The sequence below is a fragment of the Armigeres subalbatus genome, chromosome 1 (assembly GCF_024139115.2).
Source record: "Armigeres subalbatus isolate Guangzhou_Male chromosome 1, GZ_Asu_2, whole genome shotgun sequence".
Classification (NCBI taxonomy): Eukaryota; Metazoa; Arthropoda; class Insecta; order Diptera; family Culicidae; genus Armigeres; species Armigeres subalbatus.
In genome coordinates this window covers 109,384,153-109,402,657 of record NC_085139.1, presented here as the reverse complement: position 1 = coordinate 109,402,657, position 18,505 = coordinate 109,384,153, and the positions used below count along the sequence as shown (strand labels likewise).

The 18,505-nt window shown below is 38.4% G+C and overlaps 1 protein-coding gene across 4 annotated transcripts in view; it reads left to right on the top strand.

The window, feature by feature from the left end:
* The window catches only part of LOC134204809 (probable serine/threonine-protein kinase DDB_G0267686), a 333,973-nt gene that overhangs the window by 123,750 nt on the left and 191,718 nt on the right, over positions 1-18,505 (top strand). For 3 of the 4 annotated variants that reach the window (XM_062679623.1, XM_062679615.1, XM_062679610.1), the window contains exon 2: positions 11,165-12,291. In XM_062679623.1, the coding sequence (XP_062535607.1) occupies positions 11,997-12,291 (295 nt within the window). In that variant the 5' untranslated portion in view covers positions 11,165-11,996. Of the gene's footprint in view, positions 1-10,829; positions 12,292-18,505 lie in introns of those variants that run through there. The other variant, XM_062679605.1, reaches the window with a different exon arrangement.

Genomic DNA, 18,505 nt, shown 5'->3' with positions numbered 1-18,505 from the left:
AACGGATTATATTATTTGAGGCTTAGTATTTGAGAAAATTTAAATCTAGTATTTAAGAAAGCTCATTAGCTCAAACCAAGTGCAAAAAGTTGTCAGAAAAGCCACTTCGAAAGTAAATTATCGCTTCCCACCGATTATACGATGTAATAAACTAGGTTAAAATGAATCAAAATTCTTGCACCATGTCAGATAATTTGCACTCAACATCCGGTCGAATAGAGCTCAGAAATTATTTTGCTCATGAATGAACGATCCACCCTTCACTTTTCTCATTACAATTTTGTAGTAATTTCTTCGGGAAAACAACGGTCTTACGATTCGTTACCTTAAATCTAGACTACATCTGAAAAGGGCGTCACAGCCAAATTATTCTTTCTGATTATTCGTCTAAATATATAGCTATTTATGTGGACGAAGAATCAGAAGGAATACATTTTGTCTGTTACGACCTTTTTAAATGTTGCTCTAGAAATAATTCGGAGAGTAAGTAACTGGATTGAAATAGGTATTGATTTTCAGTATAGTAAAAATTTGTTGTTGGTTACAATACGTTGTCAAGTAAACTATCACTTTTCCGACGTATACTTTAGCATCTAGCAATACAAATTATAGTACACAATAGTAATGTCAAAAGGGTGATTCAAAATCTATAGCATTCCCTGCTTTTTTATATAAACCGGATAAAACTCTTTAATACACGGCTTTTTTAAAAGCAACATGCCTTCAACATCTTCAACGCCACAGACATCGCCTGATTCATCGTCTTTGTCTGGTTTGTTCTCTACAACTACAACTCTAATTTTTGCTTGAACGCGATTGTGTGGTTACTTGCTTTTCATCTTCCGGCACAACTTCTCGGAATGGCCGAACAGTTTAAAATGTCTGCATTGTTTCCCACGGGCAGGGCAGATAGAAGCAGTGGCAATATGCCAAATTGGTTCACAATTGAAGCAAGATTTATCACGGACTCCTTTCGATCGCATTGGTTCAGTTTTCGTGTCATAATTTCTTGTTTTTGTAATACGGTAAACCTTTTCAGATGGGCAGTTTGTTATAGCCGACAGCTGGTGTTCAACCCCTTCTTGAGCAATACCTAGGGCCTCGATTTCGGAAAATGGTAAATCCTTCAACAGAATCCGCTTACGTACATCGTTGGAGCTACATCCTTCCACTACAGCGTCCGTCAAATTAATTTCAATCAAAATTTGTTCAATTTTCGTTCCATACTTTTCGAATTCACACTCCGAGACCTGTTGCTTGAGTCGGATAACGTAATCGGCAAATCGTTCTCCAGACTTCTGCTTCATTGACCGTAATTTTCGGCGCTTAGACGTTTTCTGGTGGCGAAGCTCGAAAAATTAATCTAACTTGCCTACCGGAATGTCGTACCAATTCGGGACCAACGAAACAATTGGAATGTGCTCTCGATCGCGCAAACTTTTACATACTGTCTGCAACGCAGGACCGCCCAGATGCAATAATTTAGCTCGCATTTATTGTTGATTCGTGATGTTACATGCTGCAAAACAACATTCCAGCGAATCTCGCCAAGCTTTCCACTCCTTGGAAAGTTTTCCGGATTCAATTTGGTTGCAGCGGAACGGGGGAATCGGACGACCTGTTTTTTAAATTTATTACGGGGTGTATGTAATAAAGAGTGGTGACATTGTCAGAATTGGAACGAAATTCAGCTGTCATTCCCATACAAAATCGTGTTCCAAACGAGCAGGAGACCTGTCCAAGGCGGCACATGTCGCCACTCTTAATTACATACACTCTGATTTATTACCACTGCAAATCTTGTTTTAGTTTTTTTCAAGTATCTATATATCTGTTAGTAACCAAACTGATAGTTTTCGCGTAACCCATTAAGAACAGGAGTATTCTGAAAATTCTCGCCAATCATTACGATTTTACCTGATTACAACATAACAGCATTCGCGATTTAGTTATTTAAATAGGATTTTTTCTTTACCTTCAATCAAAATGCCTTCCAATTTATCCCTCGTCCTCTAATTGTGCTATTTTCTTCTTCTGTTACTATCACTGTTTTCTACGTTCGTACTGGTCAGTTGTCGTACACTTTCTGCCCTCTAGTCCTTAACTCATAATATCGTCTACTATTTACTTTGTGCCTGTGGTTGCATTGCATATCGCCATAGCAACCCTTAATATAAGTAGATAGAGCGATGCTACAGATAGGGTAAGTGCACCAGTTTTGGCCATGTTCCTAATTTGGCCAGTTTCTCGCATAACTCCAAAAGTGAAGCAATTTTTGAGAGTTTCATTAGCTTCAACAGAAGATATATCTATTATCTTTTTACGCTGTTGAAATTGATCGACATGTTTTTGTAAAATATGAACTTTTCGGGGTTGGCTAAATTAGGCACTAGGTAGCCAAAACCGGTACACTTCATCTACGTAATAATCCTCAATTCAACTTGACTCGATTTGCAAGTACGAGACACTAAAGACAAGGCAGCCTTACAGTTGAGGTTGAAATGCGTTTTTTTAATTACAACTGAATAAAATACATACATTAGTTATCCCGTAACACGGTAGATCACTTTGACGTAGTGTGTTGCGGTGTAAGATCTACCAAACAGAGCCCTAACCTAATCCATTTTTCTAGCTATTTTTCTATTTAGTCCCCTCTACCAACAGCAGTCTCAGAAATAAAACATAATTAATGTTACCTTGCAGACAGTTGAAAGACTCGAATTCCTCTTGTTTGAGGCTAAACTGTATGCAGCGGAAACAACTTTTCAAGCAATTAGTTAAAAAACCTCGGTACCCGGTCCTAGGCTGAACTGACTGCTGGAAAAATCGAGTTAGGGGTTTAAATACGTACTAACTCTTCTTGAACTGGTGAACAATGGTAGTGAGAGGAACACACGGAAGTTCTTATTACTGAACAAATTCTCTTGCTTGAAATGGTCTTGTAGACAGAGCTAAATCCTGGGTTTTCATTGTTTACTGGTGATATTCTAGAAGCAAGACAAGGATGTGGCTAAGGCTCCGATGCATGGCCAAAAACAGTATCACTGTTCTGTTTTCTCAAGAAAGGATTGATATCCTATTGATAAGGGGCGCGCCTTCAATGGGATTGCTCTCTATGAAGGGTCTAAATAGCGGGACCTTGTCATGGTGGTCTTGAGAAAACAAAACAACAACTGTATCGAAACCGATACTGCATTGCTTCTCAATAGCACTGGAGTAATTCGACATGCACTTAAACACTAAGGATACGGGTAACGCTACAATAGATCTAATAATTGGTCGCAGTGGCATACCCGAACAGGAAAAAAATACATAATTTTCCCACAAATTTTATTACTTCACTTTTAATGATTTATTTATTTTTAACTTTGTTAGTAACTGTAAAAAATACAAAAAATGATCCTTTACGACCAATAACTTAATTAATGTCTACATTCAAATTTAACAAAAAAGCAAAAATGTATCATTCTTCATCAAAACCATTCGAAAAATAATAATGGAGAAATCAAATTTGCTGCCAAAAAATCTATAGAACAGACTGCGACATAGCACTACTCGCATACCCGTCCGTACCCCAAACAGCATGAACCAAGGAGCTAGACCAAAGGTGACGCAGTTGCAATCGATAGTGTGCGTGATTTTTGTGTAAGATACACAAATGTCAAAACAGTAAAACTGTCAGCCATGTTGCCTATGTCACTATTTGTGTTTACTTTCAATCGATAGTGAAAAAGTGTCGGAAAGTTAACTTTTTATCAAGTTTTATTTCATTTCGTGCGGGGTTTTATTCGTTTTGACTTCAGTTCTCGATCGGTATTTTAGTCATGCCGCGGTGTGCAGTGAATGTGCCAAATAACCTCCGGAGAGGCAAAAAAGTGAAAATTTAATCAGCTTCCACTCGTTTCAAAAGAGCCCACGAAGCGGGCTAAATGGCTCAAGTTTTGTGGAATCATGAAAGATCCTGGTACAGTATTGTACGTTTGCTCCCAACACTTCAACCCGGATGCATTCGCGACAAATGCCACCATTAAACGCGATTTAATCAGCTGTGGCCGGAACATTTTGGTTAAAGATGGTAAGATTGAATATTCAATTTCTTCATTCAGTTCATTAATGGGTTGTTTGTTCTGATTTTAGCTATTCCTTCAATTCGTACCGTGGAGGTGGGCAGTTCTACAGACCGTTGTAAACGTTATCGTCGCAAAGAACAAAAAGCACTAGTTGCACAGTTACTGCAAGAATACGACGATTCGACAGTGGGACGCGATGATAATATTGCCGGTGCAGAAAATGCATCCGTAGACTGTGCAATCGAAGACCCTTCAGATACGGCTCGTGGCTATTCAAACATGGATGTACTGCTTGAAGCAATTGAATTAGCTGTACCAATACCACTTGATCGAATTTCAACAAACCAGCTGGCGTGCAGTGAGTTTGAGGATATCAGAATTGGCGATACCTTGGAAGACTCTGGATGCCAAGATGTTCTCAACTCCACTTTGCTCGAAGACGTTGAGATAGTTCCAAGCAACAAATCGGAGAAAATAACCACGAAACGTAGTAAGAAGTTGGACTACCTGGAGGGATTGGCTTGAAGAAGAAAAGCTAAAATAAAATTGCTCCAGAATCAGGTAATAAAACAGGGTATTTGTTCTACTTCTAATAACATGTTTATATATTAATAACATTCGAAAAAATGCATTTTGGATTGAATTGCGTCGTTTTGCCTTTCTCGTTCACGTAGAGTATTACGAAAACACTCAATCACAGATAACAGATATTACACATTGATCATTTAGCGATAAAATTCATCATAGTGCAAATATTTATCGACTTGGCAAACTGCGTGTGTATGTATGTGCGCAAAAACTCACTCACTTTTGGGCACTTATCTTTAACTGATTTACTCACAACAAGAGATCACTATGCGCTCAAAATGAATGATCAAAAAAAACTATTGCTTTATAATGCACAGAGGATATTATTACCGCTAGGTTAATTAATCGAGGTTTTTTACTGTTATCATACCTGATTTTTGTTGGAAAATTTATTGAATTAAATAAAACAATCTACAATCAATTGTTTTCGATTGTTATGGATATGGATACATGTGATTAATAAATGTTGTAGTGACCCTATATCGTATTTTTCCTTGATGGTTTGGGCTGAATATGTACTAACAAACTTCGTTTATCAACAGCTGAAGGACAAAAATCATCGTATCGCGATTCTGACAAAAACTGTATCAAGACAAAAAGCTGAAATGAAGGAGAAGGATATTAATATTGAACGGCTTCGAAAAGCTTGCGAGGAATTCCAACATGTACCAGAACAAGTCACTGGAGAAAGAGTTAGGCAGGAATTAAGCAAGCTATTCACGGCTAATCAAATCGCGTTGATTTTGGGAGATCGAAAAAAAGTGACATGGACGGCGAAGGAAATAGCCAATGCGTTTTCATTGAGGTGAGTAGCAGAATCACGTACACTTATTACGTAAGCATTTTTCCTGGGGCTTTTGTACTCACACTCCCCCCATGTGAAATTTCTTTCATACAAATGATTTTTTATTTGTATGATACGTAAGAAAACGACCAACCCCCTCCTCCCTCTATAAGTGCTTACGTAATATGTGTACGATAACAAAGCGCATATTTTCAAAATGTTGGAATTTCAATCAACCAGTTTCATTTTCACCGACACATTCTTTATCACCGATACACTAACCCTACAATCATGGATCACGAACTATTATGAGTCATTTACAATTGACCAATATACTATATATAATAGCCCTGTTTGTTTGTTCGGTGACTAGCCAACCAGACGCAGCACGCGAGGAAATTATCACAAAAAATAAAATATTTGACACTTCAATTCTTTTTTACTATCAGATGCAGAAAACAAAACCAGTGAGAACCTTAGACAACCAGACACAGCATTTGATGAAATAAATCACAGACAACAGACGTTGAAAATTTTGATTTTTTAATGCATGAATTAATGAACCGTTTATATTGAACAAAAAAAGCACTTGCCACGGGCGCTACTGCGTCCACTAATAAACTAGTTCAATATAATATATATGTGGGCCATTGTGGGGTCAGTGTACATCTTCTTCTTCTTCTTATTTGCATCCCAGTCAACACAAGATCGTATATGACGCCATATAAGATGCTAAAGTGGAGGCGATATAGGTACTTCCCCATACAACATGTACGTATATCCCCTCCACTTTAGCATCTTATGTTGCATCATATACGATTTTGTGTTGAATGGGATTACATCCCTACAGTGGGACAGAGCCGCCTCGCAGCTTAGTGTTCATTAAGCACTTCCACAGTTATTAACTGTGAGGTTTCTAAGCCAAGCATTCGTATATCATGAGGCTAACACGATGATACTTTTATGCCCAGGGAAGTCGAGACAATTTCCAATCCGAAAATTGCCTAGACCGGCACCGGGAATCGAACCCAGCCACCCTCAGCATGGTCTTGCTTTGTAGCCGCGCGTCTTACCGCGGGGTCAGTGTACATACGAAATAAATTTGCTCTGACTGTATTTTTTGCACATCTTATAGGTACCATAGCAAACCTGCCTATGAGTTACTTCGGAAGGAATTCCATTATCCATTGCCGTGTGTTCGCAGTTTGCAAGAATGGGCGTCATGTATCCAAATGAGAAAAGGTGTGTTGGAAGACGTACTGACTCTTTTGAAAATCGCCGGAAGTCGTTTCACTGATCGAGAAAGAGTTACAGTTCTCGTTTATGATGAGATGTCTGTGGAAAGCACGGTTGAACTAGACAAACGGAACGATGACGTGATTGGACCTCATTCAGAAATGCAGCTCGTGATGGCGAGAGGATTGTTCGCTCAGTGGAAGCAACCCATTTTCGTAGATTTCGACAGAAAAATGACCAAATCTCTACTCGATGACCTTGTTTCTCGTTTGAGCGATATAGGATTCACTGTAGTCGCAATTGTGCACGACTGTGGTGGCGGAAATTTGGGTGTTTGGAAGGAAGCTAGTGTGAATCACGAAACAGGTCAGACATCAATGAAGCACCCAATTTCTGGCGAGGATATCTTCTTTTTCCCAGATGCGCCGCATTTATTGAAACTTCTGAGAAATTGGCTGCTAGACCACGGATTTATGTACAAAGGTAACTCACACATTCCTTTCATTTTCTTCAAGACTGTGTAACTGAGTTGCGCAAGTTATGCCACTGAGCTATTTAATTAGACAGCTTATAATCCTTTCTAATATTCGAAATACTCAACCCTCATTTCACGTCACTTATAAAATCACGTCACGTCACAGAAAAATAATTTTTGTTTAATTTATTAGTATTTCTATTGGGGCTCATTCACAAATTACATAACACCTCAAGGGGTGGGTGGGTACACAATATTGCGTTACAAAATACAACAGTTTGTCTATGGGGAGGGTGGGTTTCGTTAGTTCTGTTACGGGTAACGTTTATGATAATAAGTAAATAAATTCAAATTTGACAGTATTATATTTCACTATGAAGAAAGTTAAGGTAGAGTTCACTAAAATACCAATCTATCATTTTTTTGTGAAATTTTAGTAAGACGTTATGCGTCACAGATAGGGATGGGAAGGTATAAATGATATGTTACAAACAAGTCACAGAGGGCTGAGTGGGGGTTCAAATCTGTGTTTTTTAGCGTTATGTTATTTGTGAATGAGCCCTTAATCCATTGATCTTTGAACACTTCAACATAATACAGAGTCACAAAAATCCAAAAACCCAAATTGGATATGTTAGGTCTTTATTAATACCTCTGGTAAAAGGCAACCACTCACTCATCATGCATGTATCCTGAGCACCCCTAGGGGTACATAGGGCCAACGTATAAATTGGTATAAACTAGTCAATGTCAATAATGCTTAAGATTGTCCTACGTCACCTACCGTAAAAAAGGTACAATGGAGTGACTATAAAGAAGTGCTGTAAAAAGAGGGTTGAGTGTACTTGAACATGCGTACTAAATATACCGTTATATTAATTACAGGAACCTTGGTTACGAAAAAATTTCTGGAGCTGCTTGTAGAGAAGGGTTCCACGCTAAAACGACCACTGGCGGACACGAACAGTAGTTTCAAACAAATGGAGTTGAACTCGCTTTTTAAACTCACCTTGAAACATGTAACGGTACAAGGGTCCGAACGCCAAAACGTGAGAATGGCTGCACAGTTACTCAGTCACACTACAGCAGTGAACCTAAGACGTCACTATGGTGAATATCATGAAGCATCGTTACTAGCGGAAATAATAGAAACCACCAACGCATGGTTCGATGTGATGAATTCGTACAACTTGAACGAAACGATTCCTTCGAAAAAGTGCTATGGGATGCACCTCGATTTGCAAAACAAAATTCTCAATTCCATGGAAGCAATGGTCAAGGAACTACGAGTTTTGAGCAAGCAATGTCTGCCAGCAGCTACCGGATTAAAGGTAATACAATGTCCTCTAATGCTTCTGTTTTTTTTTATGATCAGAGATTATAAAATTATTCTATTAACTTCCGCTTTATTTATTGTATCGACAGTGTATTTTGCTTCGTACTTGAAAACTTCTCCAGTGTTTTGCGTGTTTTGTTATCGACAAGTAGGAAATCTATATAGTTTTCTACAGTAAAAGTAAATAGAATATTTTTTTAATTTTGTAAATTTTCCGCTAATAACCTATTCAGAATACGAGCGTTATAATGTGGAGAAATAAAATTGAATGTCTGTTCATTAGTAACAAGTTACTCTTCATCATATAATAAATGGCGTAATCTGAACAGGCTATAAGGCGCAAAAAAAGAATTAATCATATGTTGTGTTTCAGCTGTTCCAAAAAGCTATCCTGATCTCAATAACATCTATAAGAAAATTGCTCAGCGTAGTAACAGCAAATCCGAAATACGGTGTGTCGTTCATCATGACCTATAAAGTAGATCAAGATTGCATCGAGAATGAGTTCGCATTGGTTCGACTGAATGGTGGCACCCACGACCATCCTAGTCCACTTCAAGCTCTTGATCGACTTAGATTGATCACGTTGGGAAAAGGTTTATCGCATCAATTAAAGAAGCATCAAAATGCGCAGCAAGTTTTAATTGAAGAGGATTATTTGATAACCAAGGTATTTCGCAAAGCAAAAGTGGTTCCAAGCGCGGACAAGGGTGAAGAAATTGTTATTCCACCGAACAACAGTGACGATGAAGACGACGAACCATGGACCTACCAAAAAAAGGACAAAGAGTTAGAAGAAGCTGATGGCTTTGAATATGTTATGGGATATATGGCTAGACCTCATCTCAATGAAGGCCTCGGCTTGGGTTGTTATACCTATCACTTGGAAGATACACAAGATGCCGATATGAACAAAGAAAACTATGTCCAGGATCTTTCCTATGGAGGTTTAGTTCAACCTTCTGAAGAATGGCTTGACATAGGTGATCAATTAGATTCCTGTTTTAATTGGATGCACAATACTGGTGAAGAATCGAAGGATATTGGCTTTCGAAACAAATGTAATGTATTCAGCAGAACTATGAGAAAGCTTAAACAAAAATTTCCTAACTTACCCGAACATGTGATCAAAAGTTACACTCGAAAACGAATTGCTATCAGGATCCGACATTTGCAGAAACAAGTCAGAGAGAAAAAAATCCAGAAGTTCAAAAATGCAAAAAAGAATAAGGTCAAGAAAACCACATTGAATGAAAGTAAAAGTGCTGTAACGAGAAAGAATGAGAGGAAATTGAAGCATTTTAGAAATTAATGTTTGTATAAGTATATTGCTGTGTGTGTGTGCGTGCGTGTGAGTGTGTATTTGTGTAATAACGAGAGAAAAATACATATATTTTAACCAAATAGTAAATTTATTCGGAAGAGCCTGTTTAGGTCACAAGCTTGATAAATTAGTATCTTGATGTCAAAGTTCAAACGTTTTATTTTTATTCGGTATGATATCCAGTTATGAAGCTCGCAATCTGAACAGGCTATAAGAATTTATTAAAGAATGATATATCACATGAGAACATCCAATTTCTAAACGAAATAAATTAAATTAAGCACCTTTTACATATTGCGGTTTTCTTTTGCGTACAAGGGCACGCTAAACACAGTTTTACAATAATACCGAAGTACGTGAACAATGCTCTTATCAATAATAAGAAAAAGAATTGAGAAAAATCGATTACAGTTTTACAGCTGAAATTCTTGTTTAAAAAAATACAATGGTGTTCAGCATCGAGCTAAATTCAGCTGTTCAACATTTGGCAAATTACCCTAAAAGTTCGATTTTATTATTTTCTAATAAATTCATGGCAAAAATTCGCCGTATTTCAAAGAAATCTCGTATTTTATTGTATTTCCCATATAAACTTCTTACCGTACGCAAGTGGTGACGTCACAACATTTTTGATTACTACTACATACACATATACTGGTCTGCGTCACCTTAGTAAGTCTAGCTCATTGAGCATGAACAACAATCAAAACACGGCTGCGCGCTGTTGAGAAACTTTTCTTTTCGGAGGAATTCGAGCTTTCTAGCTCCATCATGGTTCGTTCGTGCGCCGCGCGCACGTTCCGTTGCTACCAAGTGAGTAACCCCCGTCAAGACCAGCAAGAGTGGAAGACCCTCACCGCGTCGCGCACGATGCGGTGGGATTTTCTTCTGCTGTGTTTTGGTACTCTCTTTCGGTGAGTGCCCGTCCTATGGATTGACGACGACGACGACGACTGTGCGCGTGGTTTCTTGGGGGACCTGTTGGCAGCTAGAAAGCAGAATCACCAATCAGATTAGATCGTACCCGCGCCGAGGAAAGAAGAAAGTCTTTTCACCGTGTCTCCTCCTCCCATAGAAGTTCCAACCAGCGAAAGCCGAACTCGAGTCCACGGCGAAGACGGGCCTTCTTTTGTCGGTGGACCCTCTTGGAGTCTCTGCTAGCTCGTCACTATCTCGCTAGCCCCGTGTGAGTTCACGCGCATGTTACGCGTGCTCCTTCGGTAGATTCAAGTATTTCGTGCGTGCGTATGGATTGATTCTTGGAGTGCAAACGGATAACCAGAAGCTTTCTAGAAGTTTTAAATTGTTCTACAGAAAACAATAACCAGTGCAATTTGTTCTTCCTAATTAGGTCAACGGATTGATTCCAGTGAGAAATCCCAACGACTACACTAAACGGAAAGTACAAAAGTAATCGTGAAGAATTAGAATTTAACAGACCGAATAGATTCGAATGTTTGTATGACAAAAGTGGATTTTCGGAGAAGAATAAATTGTGAACGTCCAGAAATGTGTATTGCAGCAAAAATGGGCTTGTTAAATTTAGTGTCGCCAACGATTGGCTTAGTGGGTCTTTAAAGTGAGAAGAGTTCAATCGCATAAAAGAAACAGTGCCCATCCAGTTAACGAGTTAGAATCACCAACTTATAAATCCGCGCCAGATAACCACAATCCAGGAAAAGAGACCAGTCTCGCGTGGAGGCCTAACAGATCTAAAACAGTTATAAACGAATTCTTATTTTCTGTGTCACTTCTTCATCTGTGCGTTCGTTGTGTTCTGCGCGGACAGAGCGCGCTCGATCTTTCCTACCAATCATCATCGTCTTCATCATCCGCAGAAGACGCAGAAAACGGTAGACTGGCAGCAGCTAAGATTTGTGCGCTGGTCTCCATAGTGAAGTGAACCTAGAAGAGTGAAGCGAAGCGAAAAGACGGCGGAGAAGGAAAAGAAAATAACCGTAAGCTCAAGAGCGAAACGCAACCATCAACAGTGAAAGAGATATAATAAAATCGGGAAAAATTAGGACACTGTCGTGTGTTCTCTGCCCTCGCTCCCTCCGCCCAAGCCGGATTGTATGAGTGGTGAACAAGTTGTTTGAAGGTGTTTCCTGGTGACTAAACTGAACTTTTCCAACCGAGAAAATCCGTTTCAGAGGGGGTGAAAATTCTTCGCAAGCTCGCATATGCACGCAATAATGAGCCAACCGATGAAGGCAAGTGGCAATACTATGGTCAATAGTATTGGGAATAGCATCGGGAACAGTATCGGAAACAGCATTGTCGGTGGCGGCGGTGGCAGTGGACATATCGCGAACAGTTTAGTGCAAGTGGCCACCAATTTGACCAACGGCAGCAACAACGGCAACGGCATGTTGGTCACCACCAGCAACGGACCCAGCAGCAACAATATGAACAACGCACCGAATCAGCCACCGGGGACCCCAACCGGCAACAACTGCCAGTCGATCAGATATTGCTGTAAGTAGATCTTTGAGAATGGTTTTGTGTTTTCTTTTCAGGGTTTGTGAATGATGACAATTGTTTGCAAAATGAAGTATTAAATTTTTCAGGAATATTTGGTCGGAGTTCTATCAAACCGCAACAAGTGGCTTTTCGACTGACTTGTGATATTTTGTTAGTACAAGGACAACGAAAATTGTTAATTTATTTTTTTTCAACTCTACTTTTTTCAGGACTAGATACATAATTTTTTGTTCACATAGGTACGTCATTGATTCAAATATCCATGAAGACTTCATTGTACGGCAGTGCAATTTATAATTGATTTTTGCTGCTTATGTATACCATATGAATAGAAAATGCAGCAAAGATGGGACTGATATCCGATTATAGGCAGATATTTCAGGCCGTTCTAAATTTGAGCTGTGCGCGGCATAATAAAGTGCCCACGTGCCGTTTTTCATACCAAATCGTCAGCTCTAGATCTCGGTTGCCAGCGGACCGATTTTGCTGAAAATTTGAGCAGAGCTCAGATATAACTTGAATTTTACCATGCCTAAGTTTTGTCCATATTGTTTTTCAGGGTAGAAAACAATTGCGGTAAAACTAAAATGAGTTTCTTGACAAAAAAATATCTAGAACTCTAAGTACAAAGGTTTCTTCAACAAACTTTTTTTGTAATACCAAAATACGCGTGTCATCAGTCTACAACTCGTAGATTTAAACTCATTTGGATAAATTCCAAAGAGATCGTTTTGGTAATATTTTTTCACCCAGTGAATCAATATGGTCGAAACTTAGGTATGGTAAAATTTAGGTTTTATCTTAACTCGGGTCGAATTTTCAGCAAAATTGGTTCAAGAGCAACGGAGATCTATAGCTCAAAAGTGAACCATTTTGTATATAATATGACAACTGGGCTATTATTATGCAGGTCACTGTGTATCCGACGATACAATGCCCGCAATAGATGGGCGATCAATAAACTTTTTGTTCAAAAGTGGAAGAATCGAGTAACTCCAACATACCCGTCCGCACCGATTCTTCATATTGTGGACACTTTGTCAAACAACCTGCAGACTTTAAAGTCGTCTCTGTCCTATCTTGGCCTAAAATGGTATGACCTTATGACTATAGACTCTATTTTTTCCTAATACTTTCAAGCTTCCCATAATGTTTTGGCACAACTCCCACCGACCAGCACACCTCCCGCGGTCAAGAAACAGCATATATTCGATAAACAGTCAGATAAACAAAAAATATTGCAAAGAAAGACCATTGCAAGACAAATTTTGTTCAAAATTTTAGAATGAAAACCAAAACAATAGGCAAGTTCTATGCGTTCACATTCGATATGAAAACAAAATCTTTGTCACAGCACCATTCTTTAACCGGCATCGCATTGCGATAGGAGGCTGTGGGACGGTTCGGTCGAATGGACAAATTTATTCAAAAGTAAAGTGCACCACAGGTTTTCTTTTCTATTCATGGATACTCTTTCTTTCCCTTAATAGTCATACACTATTTAGTTGAGTATTAAATTCATTTCAAACCAGTACTGATATTTTTCATTTACAATGAGAAATGTCACGCGATGTTTACATATCTGCTTCTTCCAATATCTATAGAACCGCGAAGGAAGAATGGCTTACTACAAAAATATAACGTTTTTGTGTTTATTAGCACTTTCAATCCGGTGAATTAAGGAAGTATGATTAGTTTATCGACTAGTCACTATTCTTCGCATATATCTATTAAAATAATTTAGAAATTTTAATTTTAACCTAAAGCACAACATTCTTCAATGCGAAATTGCGAAATTAATCAAAGAACCTACGATTCCTTCATTTGGTCGCCTGAAATAGGAAAAGGAGCTTTGCCCTCTGTCTTATGACGATCACGACTTTCCCAGGGCTGCTTCTAACCATAATTCGAGACCAAGGTTGGCCAAAAATCCGACCTATCGTCTATTGGACGTAATGTATTTCCAACCAAGTATCATTCGATGAAACAGCATTCTTTTAAATATTGTTGACCAAAATTGGTGTTTGACTTTTTGAAACACCGCAATAAATAATTTAGTTTTTAATAACTATTGTTTTTTTATATATGCAAGAGGACATTTTTATTTATTTTTTCTTCAATTCCCAAGATAAATGTCTTCCTGAATTTCCACGGAAAATTCTTTGGATTATCCGTAGTAGATTTTTTAATTTCCTTGGAAAACTTTCCAAAATTTTCTTCAATTACTCTTTTGAATTTCAAAAAATCGGAAAACTCTTTGGAACTTCCTCAAGAAGTTCTTCGGAATTTCCTCGTTAAGCCCGTTGGAGTTTCCCTTCGGTAACTATTTTTAAATTTCTTAGAGAAAGTCTTTGATTTTTTTGTGAATTGTTTTCAATTTCTTCAGCAAACTCTTTAGAATTTCCTCAGGAAATTCTCAGCAATTTCCTCTCAATTTTTTAAAATAAATTACATCGGATAAATCTTTCGGAATTTTTACAGAAGATTCTTCAGAATTTAAATGGTAAACTCTGAGGATTTTTTTTTTCATTTTTGAATCCTGCATTGTAGTGCCTTTAAACAAGGTAGACTGCTTCAAGTTTGGATCGGCGTTAGAAATTCTAGATAGGGGGCATTCCATACGTTGAATAGCGATGTGCCGATGCAAAAACGTCGGCGGCGGTGTAGCGCCAAGACCAATTGGCAGCGTGGCGCGGAGGCTCACACCTCTAACCAGTGTTAGTGAAATTGCACAAAAAATAAACTGAATGATTGACTGGGATTGCTCAAACATTCTCAGCGTGCAAGGCACGGCACTGGCCATATCCTTGTAAGTAGTCAGTTAGATGGCGTTTTGGCTGTTTGAAGACCGTGTTTACCTCTGTGTCTCCACAAAAACTACAGGAAGAAATATTTGTTAGTTGGTAGGACTCACTCTGACAAGTGTTGTCATCGTGTCAGTTTTACACATTGATTTTAATGATCCATTTATTGACTGCAAAAAGGATCGCGCAACTTGTGTTCCAAGTAGAAACACGATCAAACGCGCAATCAACATGGGATGTCTAAATTCTCGTGAAAACATATGGAATCACCGAGATTTGTTCTAAAAATTTGTTTGTTGAAAAAAATACTAAAACCGTAAGACATCCATCTCTTTTTGAGAATCGTTTAGAACAAAGTAAAAACAGTTGATCCCCACAATATTAATCTGTTTATCGATCAGTTACCATCCGATCAGTACTCTATAGTCGATTTTGAAGAAAATGTTCATTCTGGATACAGTTTGTTCTTTCAGCTTCCTTGCCTCGACCGATGACGCATACCGCCAAACCTTGGTTATATGGTTTCCATATCCCCGCCGATAGTGAGATTACGTTTGGAGCCTGTACAATCAACTACACTCACTTGGGCTTGGTACGCTGTACACTGCCTTTGGACGTTATTTTGAGCATTTCAAATATTAGCTCCTACCTCTTGTTGGGAACACGTTATTTTCCGATTCTTCATGGGACATAAGCTTTATTAAGCCCTTCAGGCCCTTTCACGAACCAGAAATTGGCAATCCGATTACCATCACAAAACCTGGATCAGCTAGCTGTCGGAAGACTGTCTTTACTGCTGCGTCTATGTACATCCAGAAGATCCATTGATTCCAAGTAATATTCGGGAATTCAGTCGCATCAGGCATCTTCAGCATCATTGCAATTAAATCAAGTTTTATCTATGGCTCTATCTACAAAATCATGTGCACCTCTCATTATTTATATGATTATTATACTAATATAATATAAGTTGACTGATATCCAGAAAAATGCCTTTAAAACAAATTATTAACGTTGCATTATATTGCAATAAAAATGTGGATAAATTTTGGTAGACATAAATCATCTTTTGAAAACTTTTTGTCATGACAGATCGCTGCCAGTTTCATTATTTCATGTTGTCAAGGGGTTGCAAGAAATATGAATTGTGGTAGTAGGTTTATTTCACAAACTTTGTTCTGAGTGCGCCGGCGACTGTTAAAATCGCTGTTTTAAACTAAGAAAAAACATTATGCATTTGATTCAAACGGTTTAGAACTCAAAAGTACCAAAATTTGCCTTTCTTTCGAAATACAATTGAACATATTGATATCCCAACATTTTTTCTTTCCGTGTAGGGATTTCCTGTTATTTAAAAAGATGACGATTCTAATTGAGATAGAAAGTAATGGATATCTCAGTTAGGAAGGTGCGTCCTATAATGTTGTCTTTCTCATCAAAAAATGTATCTTATTTTATTGTCTCAGTTAATTTTTTTGCCTCATCTAAAGTCAACTTTCCCAACGAACCCATATTTGTTTAAGCTTCTAACTGTTTTCAAAATCAAAAACAAAAGCTGAAGTGAAGTGCTGCACGAGTAACCGGTCGAAAGGTCGGTCGGAATTGGCCTAATGTTGACTCAAAATGTGGCAATAATTGTTAAAAATGGTTAGAGGCGTCAAAAAAGTGGGTCCTTTGAGAAAATTGTTCTTAAAAAACTTGAAAATCGATTGAGTAAATGCAAATGTCTACAAGAAAGGCCAATTATTTTTTTCAAATCTTAGGTAATGAAACACTTTTAGAAAGTCTTTTGTTGCACATACCCCGCCAAAGCTAAAAGGTGAGATAGTAAGGTTAGAGGGGAAGCGCCGTTTTGCCGAATACCGTTTGGCCGAAGGCTACAAGGCCAAAAGTTGTTTGGCCAAATAGACCGTTTAGCCGAACAGACCATTGGGCCGAAAATCATTTGATCGAAAGGGTCATAGCCGAATAGGTCATTTGGCCGAATAAATAATTTGGTCTAAAACGTCATTTGGCCAATAAGGACATTTCTAGGAACTTTTTTCAAGTGGGCGTAATTGAATCTGACCTTGAAATTTGAAACGGCTAATACTCATTCTATTCAACATATTTTGTTCAACTGACGTTACTACCAGATAGATTGGAATCCATTCTTTCTGCTAGGCACATTGGTTGACGAAAATAGTTTTAATGAAGCGCACAATCGCTGTTCCAAAAACTACGGTCAAAATCAATTACGCCCATTTGAAACAAATCCCTTGATTTGGACAAATATAATTTTTGACCAAATAGGACTTTTGGCCGAATAGGACATTTGGCCGATTAGGTCATTTAACCGAATAGGTCGTTTGACCGAATAGGTCATTTGACCGAATAGGTCATTTGACCTAATAGGTCATTTTACCGAATAGGCCATTTGACCGAATAGGTCATTTGACCGAATAGGCCATTTGACCTAATAGGTCATTTTACCGAATAGGCCATTTGACCGAATAGGTCATTTGACCGAATAGGTAATTTGACCGAATAGGTCGTTTTACCGAATAGGCCATTTAACCGAATAGGTCTTTTGATAGAATAGATCCTTTTACCGAATAGGTCATTTGACCGAATGGGTCATTTTACCGAATAGGTCATTTTACCGAATAGGTCATTTCACCGAATAGGTCATTTGACCGAATAGGTCATTTGGACGAATAAGACATTTGGCCAAATATGATTTCTGACCAAATAGGACTTTTGGCCAAATAGGTCATTTGACCGAATAGGTCATTTGACCGAATAGGTCATTTGACCGAATCGGTCATTTGACCGAATAGGTCATTTGACCGAATAGGTCTTTTGACCGAATAGTTCATTTGACCGAATAGTTCATTTGACCGAATAGGTCATTTGACCGAATAGGTCATTTGACCGAATAGGTCATTTGACCGAATAGGTCATTTGACCGAATAGGTCATTTGACCGAATAGGTCATTTGACCGAATAGGTCATTTGACCGAATAGGTCATTTGACTGAGTAGGTCATTTGACCGAATAGGTCATTTGACCGAATAGGACATTTGACCGAATAGGACATTTGACCAAATAAGTCATTTGACCAAATAAGTCATTTAGCGGAATAGAACATTTGGCCAATTGGGACATTTGGCCGAATAGGTTATTTGGCCGAACAGATCATTTGGCTGAGTAGGTCAGTTGGAAAGTGAGAAATGAGGTGTGAAAAGTGAGACGTCTCACTTCGCACCACCTATTTCCCACTTCTCACTGTGTGGAGCGCGAAGTGAGTGATGAGACATCTCACCACTCACCACACGCTTATCACTATTTAGAGTGAGAAATGAGGAATGGGAACTGAGAAGTGAGACGTCTCACTTTTCACACCTCATTTCTCATTTTTCAAA